At 37.8% G+C, this 11,362-nt stretch overlaps 1 protein-coding gene across 2 annotated transcripts; it reads right to left on the bottom strand.

Moving 5' to 3' along the window:
- LOC109727947 (squamosa promoter-binding-like protein 6) lies at positions 203 to 10,143 on the bottom strand. Of its 2 annotated transcripts, XM_020258180.1 has the most exons (12): positions 9,917 to 10,143; positions 8,719 to 9,800; positions 7,424 to 7,602; positions 5,505 to 5,849; positions 4,929 to 5,167; positions 4,276 to 4,350; positions 4,079 to 4,186; positions 3,846 to 3,963; positions 3,597 to 3,738; positions 3,078 to 3,231; positions 2,374 to 2,973; positions 203 to 912 (listed from the first exon to the last, which is right to left on the bottom strand). In XM_020258180.1, the coding sequence occupies exons 2-12, from the start codon at positions 9,297 to 9,299 to the stop codon at positions 466 to 468; spliced, it is 2,988 nt and encodes a 995-aa protein (XP_020113769.1). In that variant the 5' UTR covers positions 9,300 to 9,800; positions 9,917 to 10,143; the 3' UTR covers positions 203 to 465. The 2 variants fall into 2 exon arrangements, with proteins under 2 accessions (XP_020113769.1, XP_020113770.1); XM_020258181.1 differs by lacking the exon at positions 9,917 to 10,143 and having other exon boundaries at positions 8,719 to 9,903.

Below are 11,362 nucleotides of genomic sequence, written 5' to 3'. Positions count from 1 at the left end.
CCCTTACAAGAATGAAAAGATAAAGAACCCCAATGAAAAGAATAGTTTATTGGTCTTATGCCAAAATAACCTACAATGAGGAAACAAAAAAACATCCAGATTATGAAAGATCAACAAGAATACCAAATCTGATAAATTGTACAAGTCCTCCACATCCTACTAAAGAAGAAGAATATCTACATATACTACCAGAGAACACCCCTCAGTTTTAATACTCTTACAAAACCAACATTAAGAATTTCCAATGACAAGTTGAATTTGAGGGGGAGAAACAAATGGAACTTTTTAAGTAGTTTCAGTATAATGGCTGAACAAATTAGAACAAATAATAAGCGGATTCAAGATTCTGCTTCAATGTGATATAAGGGGCAACAAACAGTATATTCAACAATTGTTAACAGCTTAAAACCAAAAAAAATAAAGGAAAAAAAGAAAAAAAGAAGTACTTAACAATAATTCGACAGCTTACATCGAGCCATACGTTAAAAGCTCCCACCTGAACGAAGGGAACACGTAGAGGACGGTCGGGGGAGACTTAAACAGTAGGCCCACGCAGACGCACACCGCCGCGATGCCCACCATACTGAGAATCAAGGGTCGGTACAGCAAAGTCCGCGTGCCCAAGCTCCGGTGCGCCATCTGCATGCTGCATCGGTTGCAGTACGGGGCTGGCGCCGAGCTTGCTAGTTTGTTCTTGCTTATCTCGAAGCTAGAGTTTACGGGTCGTGGATCGTTGGCGAACTTGGCGCACAGGTTGCCGGGAATGCCGATGACCACGTGGCCTTTGTCGAGTTCGCGATCAGTCTTCTTTCGGACCAGATGGAGGTAAGATTCATGGCCTTGAACGCGAGCATAATCTTCGGGCGTAAAGCCATTGTTGTCTCGTGCACTTTTCCATGCTGTGATTCCGCGCTATTTTGCACAGATTATGTAAAAAAAAAAACTATTATAGAAATTGAAATAAAAGCTTGAAAATAAGTCCCAAAACTAAGTGTAAATGCTGGTAAATAAAGAGTAATGTTCCTTACTTTTTAATTTTTGTACCTTAAAATGTAGTCCGAATGTGGCTAATTAGTAAGCTTAGCATAAGTAGTAACTAGTAAGTGGTTTATGTTTGAGATGCTAAACCAATCACTAGATCTTGCAATGTGTACAAAACTGACTATTCATTAACATTTTAGGGCGCGTTTGGTTTGCACTATGAAAAATTACTAGGAATAAAAAGATGCCCAAAAACCTAATTCCTATTTGTCCTATTACTAAGAATGTGGTATTCCCGTGTTTTGGTTCGCACGGTCATATTATTTGATCATATTATTTAAGATTATGAAAAAATATACAATTAATGTATTTGTTTCGTTAATTAATTTCAAATAATGCTATAAAAAATTTCAATATCTTTTCAGAAAAAAAGGAGAGAGAACATAAGTTAGAGAAAAGAGAGCATAATTAAAGAAATAGGGAGAGAGATAGAGTCGAGATTAGAGGGAGTGAGAGAGTTGAGATTTTAGAAAAAAAGAGGAGAAAGAGCTTAGCTTAGAAAGAGAGAAAGCGTTAAAGTTTAGAGAGAGAAAGATACGCTTAGAGAGAGATATGAGGTTAGAGAGTAGAGAAAAATAATATCAACTAGTCAGCGGGTAAGGAGAAAGAAAAAGATAAAACATATTATAATTATCTCAACTAGTCAGCGGGTAACTAGTCAGAGAGTAGAGAAAAACAATATCAACTAGTCAGCGGGTAAGGAAAAAGAAAAAGATAAAACATATTATAATTATCTCAATCTATTAATGTGAGGATACCCGCCCTCCCTCAAAAAAATAAAATTAGTACTTTGGAATGAATCTCATTCCCAAGTATATCCAACATTACCAACTAGATTACTTAGTGCGTAAAGCCAAATACCGTCATTTTTTTTATTCCTATTGGATTATTAGAAATCTTAAAAAGATAGCGCAAACCAAATGCACCCTTAGGGTAAAATCTAAGATACAAGTAGCACCAATCTTAAACAAATAATCCATCATAAGATGCCTAAAGGACCTGATCTTCATGCAAAGCCCGAAGGTAAGTGGTGAAATCGTGTGGTATATGAAGACATCTAGTAAAAACTAGTCAAGGTAGCTCTAATTTATGGATAAACTAAAATATATTTAGAATGAAAAAAATATTTTTATAACCTCTTTGTTTTTTAAGCCTCATTGGAATTGCTGAAACATTATCTTGTTGGTCACTCATTGCTAATAGCAAATAGAGAAATGCCGTAGTAATTACTTCAAGAAACAAGTAGTTATCATATTACTACGATAGATTCAAATGAACTTAAAAATGGGAATTCCAAATACAGCTGCAACAAAATAGATGAAGGAAACATACCATATCAGGATCATCGGTCAATGCATCTAATACATCCTCAACACCACTAGTGGCAGCTGCGATATGAAGCGGAGTCAAGTTGGAGGGACCAACAACATCGGGTCTAAAGAGTAATTTCTCAAACTTATCCTCTGAATTTTTCACTGGCGGTGTATACTTCAAGAGAACTTTCACCATGGCTTTGCAATTCCTTCGAACAGCAGTGTGGAGTAGATTTTCAGATAAAGCAATCTCTCGAGGAGACTTTCCGTCCAAATCGACTGTTCCACTAAATAAAATGTCCAGAAGCTGCTTAATAACGGCACACCAATCGTGTTCCATGGCGAATGAGATAAGCCATTGAAACCTTCTTAGATGAAAGAGGGCAGGGTAAACTTCCATTTTCTGATACTTTGTTCTCAGGTTAGTCTTTCTAAGAAGCCACCCGAGTTCATTTATAAAGTATAGGGCTTGCTTTCTTGCAATCTCTGTATCTGATCTTTCTTCAGAACAATCATCTACCACATCGATTGAACTCTCGAGTATACAAATCTCAGAGCATAATTCTTGATCTGCAACTATGAAAGGGAAGAAGGCATTGCTAAGAGTTTCATCTTCAACCTAACCAAAAAGAAGCAAACAATTATTTAACACATCATAAGATGATGGATAAATAAAGAATTAAAAGCAATATTGGCCGACTATAACTAAGTAACTAACTGCACCTCAATAAATCCTCTTCCTCTAGACTCGGGCAAAGAACATGAGAAACTCAAGCACTCAGGTCCTTCTTGCTGCGTATCCTCATCAGTTTCCTCAAGCACAGATTGTTTTGTTGTTTCTTCAACCAAGCATTTCCCTTCAAATGAACAGAGTATCCTGAAATCATGATTAATTACCATTGTGAAACAGGTAATCATAGTCAGAACTAAGAATTACCAACACAACTGCAGACAATTAATTTTCTTGACTGCCGAATAAGAAACAAGCTTTCACATAAGTAATCATAATCAGGTCGCAATCATAAGGAATTACTTGATAACATAAAAGTTTCCCAAGAAGAAGATTCTCCTCAATACAAGGGTATAAACGCAGGAATTAAGTTGTTTGACGGGCATATATTATAATTCAAAGTGTATACAAAAGTTGATAATTTTGCAAAAGTATATATGTGAATTTCTCACCAAGAAAATATTACATAATTCATTGTTCCATAATATAAATGGAGAAGAGGAAACAAGTACCTGGTCGCAGATCGAGCTAGGTTAAATCCTTTCACTGTAAAGGTAACTTTTGAAGAATGAGGAACGGCAATGGGACTCACACATGCAATCTCACAATGGTCGTGATATGCGAGAGGTAAAGGAGCCTCTAGTAAAATCTGACCTGAAGCAGCAGGATGAGAACAATAACATTAATGTACATCTCTAGTAATTGAATTTGCATATATTTTTGCATCAAGAAATAGTTAACTTGTTAAAACCGCAATTTACCATTGTGGATAAATGCTATTTGGTCTTCTATCCTAGCGTATATCCATCCTGATCTCCAGAAATCATTAGCCGAACTATTCAAAAGCCTTTCCAGGTAGGAGCTTAGACTATTGCAAAGCTATATACAAAGCAAGAAGACAATAGTATGAGAGAGAGAGAGAGAGAGAGAGAGAGAGAGAGAGGGAAGAGGGTGAAAGGCGCTGAATGTAAGTAGCTAGAAAATGGAAGTATACCTCCTCCAAAGCAGAGTTAGTTAGGCGGAGATATACTGTTAGAATAATACAACCGGGCCTAATATAGCTCTCAATGTCGGTTGGGCTGTTGGATAACCAGTCGAGGATCTGCAATTTGGCATTAGATGAACACACTTAAGTGGAAAGTAGCTCACAGCATAAGTATAATGAGCTTACAAAGAAAAAAGTTAAGTTACCTGTGCTCGTAAAACAAGAGGAAGATCATTAGGATCTTTGCCGAAGAGTTTGAACACAATTCTATCTGTTCGACACTGAAAATAAATAATAAAAAAAAATTAAGCAAAAGAACAACAGGAAAAAAGAATAAAATCATGTAAATAATAGGTTAAACAGAGATCAGATGATACTCAGAAAGATTACATTAACTCAAGGAAGGACAATATGAAATGGAAGAAAGAGCTAAAATATACTCGTGTAAGCGTAAAGCACTTCCCTCCAAGATAAAAATAAAGCAAAGAATAGCACAGCACAAACCATGATGTCTCATGCCCATAATTTAAAATTAAAAAGAAACTCTAAAATTTACCACCACAACTCTAGCACAAAGTCTTCTGAAGAATCAAATAGCATGACAATGGAAAACCAAAATCCACAAAACATCATAAAATGCACCAGATTCTATTTTGCCATCAATATGTAATTATATATGTCAACTTGCCACAACCTAACACTTATCATCAACAAACAGTTACCCAGAAAGTTCAGTAAGAAGCGAATCCAGAAATATATGGAAAAACTCTAATACTCAGAATGACCAATCACTATGTTTTTCCAAAGCCAATGAAAGCTATTACACAAGCAATACACAACCTATACAGCATTAGCATACCTGACCATCTCCGTTGGAACTAGATTGCGATTTCTCAGATGTTGAATATGAAGTACCACTCGTCTGCGGTGGACTTAACTGTCTGGAATCCTGCAGCAACCACGAAGGACCGGTAGGAGAACCATTTACAATGTATGCAGGATTAACCGACTGTTCATATGCTTCTCCACACTCCTGTGTGTCGCCGTACGTGCTATTCAAGTCAAAGTCTTTTAACCTAGCTTTGTGGACAGTAGGTTCTGCAGGAAGTGTACTGCAAATCAGCATATAGTTTGAGATGTTCACATATGCAAGCTTGCTGCTTACAGAAGGAAAATTTTCATACATTCCATTTAACAGCATTATTTCTTACACATATACCCCCTTGTACTTGCAGAATGCCCCTCTTTAATTGGACAACTCCCCCAACATAAGGACATTTTTGTGACAAGCTGCACCTTTGAGTACTATATATCAAAAAGCACATTTTACAGGGTAATATATATGTAAGACTCCCTAAAGTTTATTTTGATAACAGAACATTTCTATAGTTAACAAGCCATACTTTCAAATAAAATAACTGCTAACACATCTCACCAGTTCTTATCGTATCAGCCCTTGCAGGTGTACACTCTGTAGGGATAGCACATGGCACTGAGGCACCGCTTAACTTGCAAGGATCCTGAGCAGCTGAAACACAAGCCACTGCAGAAGCTGAGCACACCAGTTTTCTAGAAGCTTCTGGTGCAGAAGCAGAATTCAAAATTAAAGCATTAGCAACATCTGAGGAAGTTCCAGCACTATTCCCAAGTTTTTGTAGGCTTTGAGATGACTGAAGAAGTCCGGCTAGTTTTGTAGCATCCAATAGACCAGCAAGATTGGCAAGGTTTCTCAAAAAGTGAGACACTAAGTCTTGATTATTTGCAGGCTCAGCACTATCAGCTGCAAACCAGCCACAAAAAATAAAAGCAGACCATATTACTGATACTGGTAATTATGGATAAATTAAAAAGAAGCATATGCCATTAGCAAGCATTAGTTCTCATACTATATAATCTTTTATGGTCTCTATCAAGTTTCCCAGCATCATCACTAGAAGAAAGAAAACGACGGCTAATCAGCTAATGCTAACTATAAAATCATAATTAAAAAAATATGACTACCACCTCCTCAAAACTACAGCCAAGCCTTTTTAACAGGAGTTACTTGGGATCCTTGCATTGTACGACCTACTAGAAGGATTATCATTATGGATCAGACTCAGGAGATCACAGTGCTTCTTTTGTCATAATTTCTACTGTTCATAACGTTAGAGAGGGAGGACAAGCACGAAATCTATCTATATGGTGATTACAAGCAGAAGGGGGAAGTAACCAAGATTGAGGGGGGTGTGAAGGTCTACTTTTTTTTTTTTTCCTTTTTATTCTCCATGGAAGAGAGGGAAATATACTATTCAAGGTGTTAGCATAGGTTGGGAAATCTTCAGTGAGTAAAACTCTTAAAGGACCACAAAACCAGAATATTTCAATGCTATTTCCTTCTAGAACATTCACTCACTCAGAAATCTCTTTTTGATTAAGAGCCCAAGTTTGTAGGTTAGTCCCTTGTCTAACCTTTCCATGTACACATACTGAATTAGCACTCAGTACAACAACTCTATTATCAAACAACTGAATGTAAGAACTTTCCACTTCATGAATAACGAATATGAAAGAGGGAGAAGGCGGAGGGACGGACACCAAAAAAAAAAAAATGAAAGAGAGAGAAGGCGGAGGGACGTCTCGTACAAAGTGGAGTGGAAATCAAAATAAGTGAAAAGGCGGGGTCCATCAAATAAATTATTCTAAATAATATGAGAGGTGGGTCCCATTTCCTCCTTAAAATAAGGAGAGAGCTTGAATCCCACAGAGATTAATAGTATGTTATAGATGTTATAGATAACAGTAGTGCTGCTATAATGCTCAACGAAAGCATGATTCCAAACAGAAAGGTCAAAAGACGTCATCTGGCCCCATGCATGAGGGAACTTATGAGGACTAAAAAGGAGGTAAGCCCTAGAGCAGAGAGGATATCTGGAGTATCAAGCAAAATAAAAAATAAAAAATAAAATTAAAGAAAAGAGAATCAATCAGATAATGACATGAAGTTGTCAACAAAAAACAATTCTGAAGAGAACAATAACATAATGACTCATGTTAAAGAACAGGCATTCACTATCCTAAATTATTACCTAAAAATTTTCATAATCCTATGGATGCTGATTGATGTGCAACATATTGTTCGCAAAGATAGCAAACTTACTGTTGTATATTGCTTCCCAGCTGAAAAAAAAAGGCCGCAATTATGAAAGGCAAAATAATAATTTCATGAAAATTTGATAGAGATATGCACAAGAAGCATTAGTTAACAACAAAAAGAAACTCTTAAAGGAAGAGGAGTGAGTTAAATAAGATGAATTCAAATAAACTAAACAGCAAAAATGCATAAGCAGTGAAATAAAGGTTTGTGCCACTTACAATGCAAATTGGTCAGGATCTTTAAAAGACTCATCAGTAAAGAGCTGCTAGACTTTTCGTCTGAGGTAGTCCCACCAACAGCAGCATCAGGATGGGTTTTCCTCCGACGCCTATTGTGGCCTGCCAAACGACGCCGACAACTTCTCTTCCCTTCGTCAAATTCTTGAAGGTGATGAAATCTGTACAAGCAATTATTAAGAGCACATCATTCTGTTAAAGATATATTGAATATAAAACTATCTATTAACTACACTGAAATAAATAAATGAGCCCCATTCTCTACTTCGATACTGCTTTGAACAAACTCTGAGGACGTTGCATCAAAAGATAATGGTTCGTGCCATTTCATTGTGATGTAACAATAAAGTCCATTGAAAAGCAAACTTTTGATGATTAACAAGTTCCTACAACATATTGTAGACCATATCTAGGTTAACACACACCTCTGGATCTACATCAATTTCATATCTTTCCAAGAATTAAATTAGGTTGAAGTTGACATTGAACAAAAAAAAGAGCTTGCTAACCATCTCATCTTGTAAAGACAAAACTAAACACAAGCTTATATATCTACCCCAGAAGCTAAGGAGTGATTTGATACCGTTTCCTTTCATTAACGCAAATTCTATGTGATGGCGTGCACTAACAGATGGCTGTGCATCCCAAGCTAGAAAATAATAACGAGATTAGAGAAGTCCACTTGCTAGCACATCCAGACATATGGAACTTGAGTTGAGAAAAGCAATAATAGTAAGTGGTTCGAATCCACACCTAAATATATGAAAAGAAAACTAAACTGGCATGACAAAGGAAATTTTCACTTTCAACAGACCAAAAGCAGTTGTAAGCACCGAAAAAGCCTGCCAAATCTCAGAATTAACCATGTGACGAGGAGGGGGAAATGATAGATTCGTTCCACTTTAATCAAAGAGGGAAGTAATTGTATGAATCCACGGATCCACAAAAATGTCACTAGGCTCTAAAGTATTTGCAATTAAACTAAGGACGATAATGGGCTAAGAACTGGTTGCTCTATGTTAAGATAAATAATATGTTCATACAAATCGCCAAGGAGTTCAGAGGCAAAAGGCAAACTATTAAGGCCTTGTAAACAGAAAGCAGGAAGAGAGACTCCTATAGCTGCATAGAAACGCAAAGCCAAATTAGGAAGCAGCATATCCAATGCGGAAGCAAAAGATATACCATACAAAAGAACTGAATTCCCAGTAAAACATAACACATGAAACAAACATTTGCTTCGAACAGAACAAAGAAGTAGCTTCATAAACTCTTACCTGCTACACTGCTGACAAAAGCGCTGCACAGCATTCCCAACCACTGCCGTGGTAGCCTTGGCATGCATCTCACAGACCTTGTGCCGCCTATGATAGTCCTTTGAAGTACTAAGATCGGTCCCACAGCCTTCCACCTGGCAAACTGGACGGTTTGTACTACATCCCGCCGACTTGCTCTTCTTTCCATTTTTGTCTTCGCCATTAGCCTCGACGGTCGGGTACTCGTGCCCCCCAAGCTTTAAGCTTAAAGATCCATTTCCATCTGATGGCTCTGCTTCTTCTAAATCAACAGTCCTCTTCCTTTTCTCTGATTCGGCATATCCTGGTCTTACAATTACCAAATCAGTTTCTTCAGAGCCAGATGATGAACTATTCGATGGCAAGCCATTAGCTGCATTAGTAATCAGCTGCTTGTTCGTGCGGTCCGTCAATCCACCATTCAGTGGAGAGGCGAGAAACAGATCGCCGTCCCACTTCCAGTCATTCAAGTCCCACTCAAAGTTCCTCTTCCCAATACCATTCCTTTCCAGCACTCCGTTGCCGTAAAAATGGTTGCTTCCGCCCCCAAGTTGAGCTTCCATTGCTCCACTAAAACCCCCTAAATGCTAATCAAATTCCCAAGATTTCCAAATAAAAATGTTAACTCTAAACAGAAGTTATTTCAAGCACCTTCCTTGAGCCAGAACAAAGGAATGAAACCTAGCCCTAAAGTGGACTTTTTCTAATCCACCTCTCTTCGCCCCCAGAAATCCAGAAACCTCACTCCCACAGAGCCGAGGATCCAAACAAGTGAAACCCACATACCCAATCACACAAACCCTCAAAGAACCCCAAAAGTTCACACACCCCCTAACAAACCGACACAGCAAACCCTAGCGCCAAATAACTGATCCACGAGCTCAAATTCCACCAATTTCATCAACAGAGACCAACCAATTTAACGTTCGAGCACGAATTAAGGGCGACAAGCTCCCCTAAAGCAGCTCCAAACCTCCGAGTCTCACATCACTCACCCGTAACAGAAACTTCCCAGAAACAGCACCGCAATCGGCCAGAGAAGCAGCGAAAAACCCTAATTGGAGCTGAAAAGGCCATTAAAAACGCGGGTTTGAGCCAAATTTCACCGCGGAGCGCGATAATTACCGTACGGCGCGCCAAAAAAACCAGGAAAAATCACAGAAAATTGGGGGAAAAGCACCTTACTCCACCGAAATCAGAGGCCGATCCGACGAGATCTTCCAACCCTAGGCGAGATCCCCCCCCTCCCCGATTCGGCGTCGACGCGATCCACCGTAGGCCGATGCGCGTAGCGAGCGAGCGAGCGCGAGAGAGAGAGAGAGAGAGAGAGAGAGAGAGAGTCTGAGGAGAGAGAGAGAGACGAGAAGGGTCTCGGAAACGATACGAAATGCGGTTTCTCTCTTTCTCTCTCTCTCTCTCTCCCCCTTTTTAAAGCGGCATTTTTCGTGCGACCGTTTCTTACGCGTACCCAAAAACGCACCCAAAAAAGTTTTTAACTGTGGGCTTAAACTGTGGGGCCCACGCTTTGTTACGACGACCGTAGCTTCGTATGTGGACGTTCACGTGTAAGTGTACGAGTGACCTTTTTTAAAATATTTTGGGTATTTATGACGTCATCTTATGGCGCCGTTTATTACTTTTAATTTAGGTGAATATTTGTACCAGAGTGATGCGTCCATACAAAAGCCGTACAATTTTTATTGGGAAAACTTCAAAAAAACCCCCCGGGGTTTCACACTTTTTCATTATAATCCTCTATGGTTTAAAGTGCATCAAATTAGTACCATGTGGTTTCTCATGTTATCACTTTAGTACCCTGTGGTTTAAAATGTATCAAGTTAGTACCCTGTGGTTTTGCACTTTATCACTTTAGTACCCTATGATTTCACACTTTATCACTCTAATACCCTGTGATTTAAAAAACCGAAAGGTACTAACTTGATACAAAATTAAAACCATAGGATACGAAAGTGATAAAGTGCAAAACCACAGGATACTAACTTGATAAAGTGAGAAACCACAGGGTACTAACTTGATACATTTTAAATCACAGGGTACTAAAGTAAAAAAATTAAAACCACAAGGGGGGTTTTAGAAGTTTTTCCATTTTTATTTTATACGAATTAAGCATCTATCATTTTATTTACCTAATTGCTCTCATTCAACGTGTATTAAACCCCACATTTTATATGTGTATTTTATCCCGTAATAACCGTCCCCCACATAAATTCATATTTCATCTTATATAATAACTTATCTAATAAATTATTAAAGTATTATTTTTAGACTATTAAATTTTAGAGAAAACTTTAAAAACCCCCCTGTGGTTTCATAGTTTATTACTTTTCCCCCCTGTGATTTAAAATATATCAATTTGCCTTCCTGTGGTTTCTTTTTTTTTTTCTTATCAATTTTATTTTTTTTTTCTTAAATCAGTGATAAAGTTAATTTAAAGGGTACTAAAGTGAATATTTGATAAATTTAGATGTGTATCTGAAGTTTTTTGTATATAATTTAATGAAATATTAACGAAAAAGAAACAATAAAAATGAAACCTCAGGGGGGCAATTTGACACATTTTAAACCACAAGAGGGCAAAGTGAGAAACTACGAAACCACATGGGGG

This window comes from Ananas comosus, linkage group 23 (assembly GCF_001540865.1).
Source record: "Ananas comosus cultivar F153 linkage group 23, ASM154086v1, whole genome shotgun sequence".
Classification (NCBI taxonomy): Eukaryota; Viridiplantae; Streptophyta; class Magnoliopsida; order Poales; family Bromeliaceae; genus Ananas; species Ananas comosus.
This window is presented reverse-complemented; position numbering and strand designations above follow the sequence as displayed.

What these genes read in the sequence shown, in the direction of transcription:
- LOC109727947 (XM_020258180.1), bottom strand. Translation starts at nt 9,299, where the DNA reads ATGGAAGCTCAACTTGGGGGCGGAAGCAACCATTTTTACGGCAACGGA. An exon ending in GATCCTGACCAATTTGCATT is followed by an intron (nt 5,850 to 7,423) that starts GTAAGTGGCACA and finishes GCTGGTTTGCAG; the next exon opens with CTGATAGTGCTGAGCCTGCA. An exon ending in CTAACTCTGCTTTGGAGGAG is followed by an intron (nt 3,964 to 4,078) that starts GTATACTTCCAT and finishes CTTTGTATATAG; the next exon opens with CTTTGCAATAGTCTAAGCTC.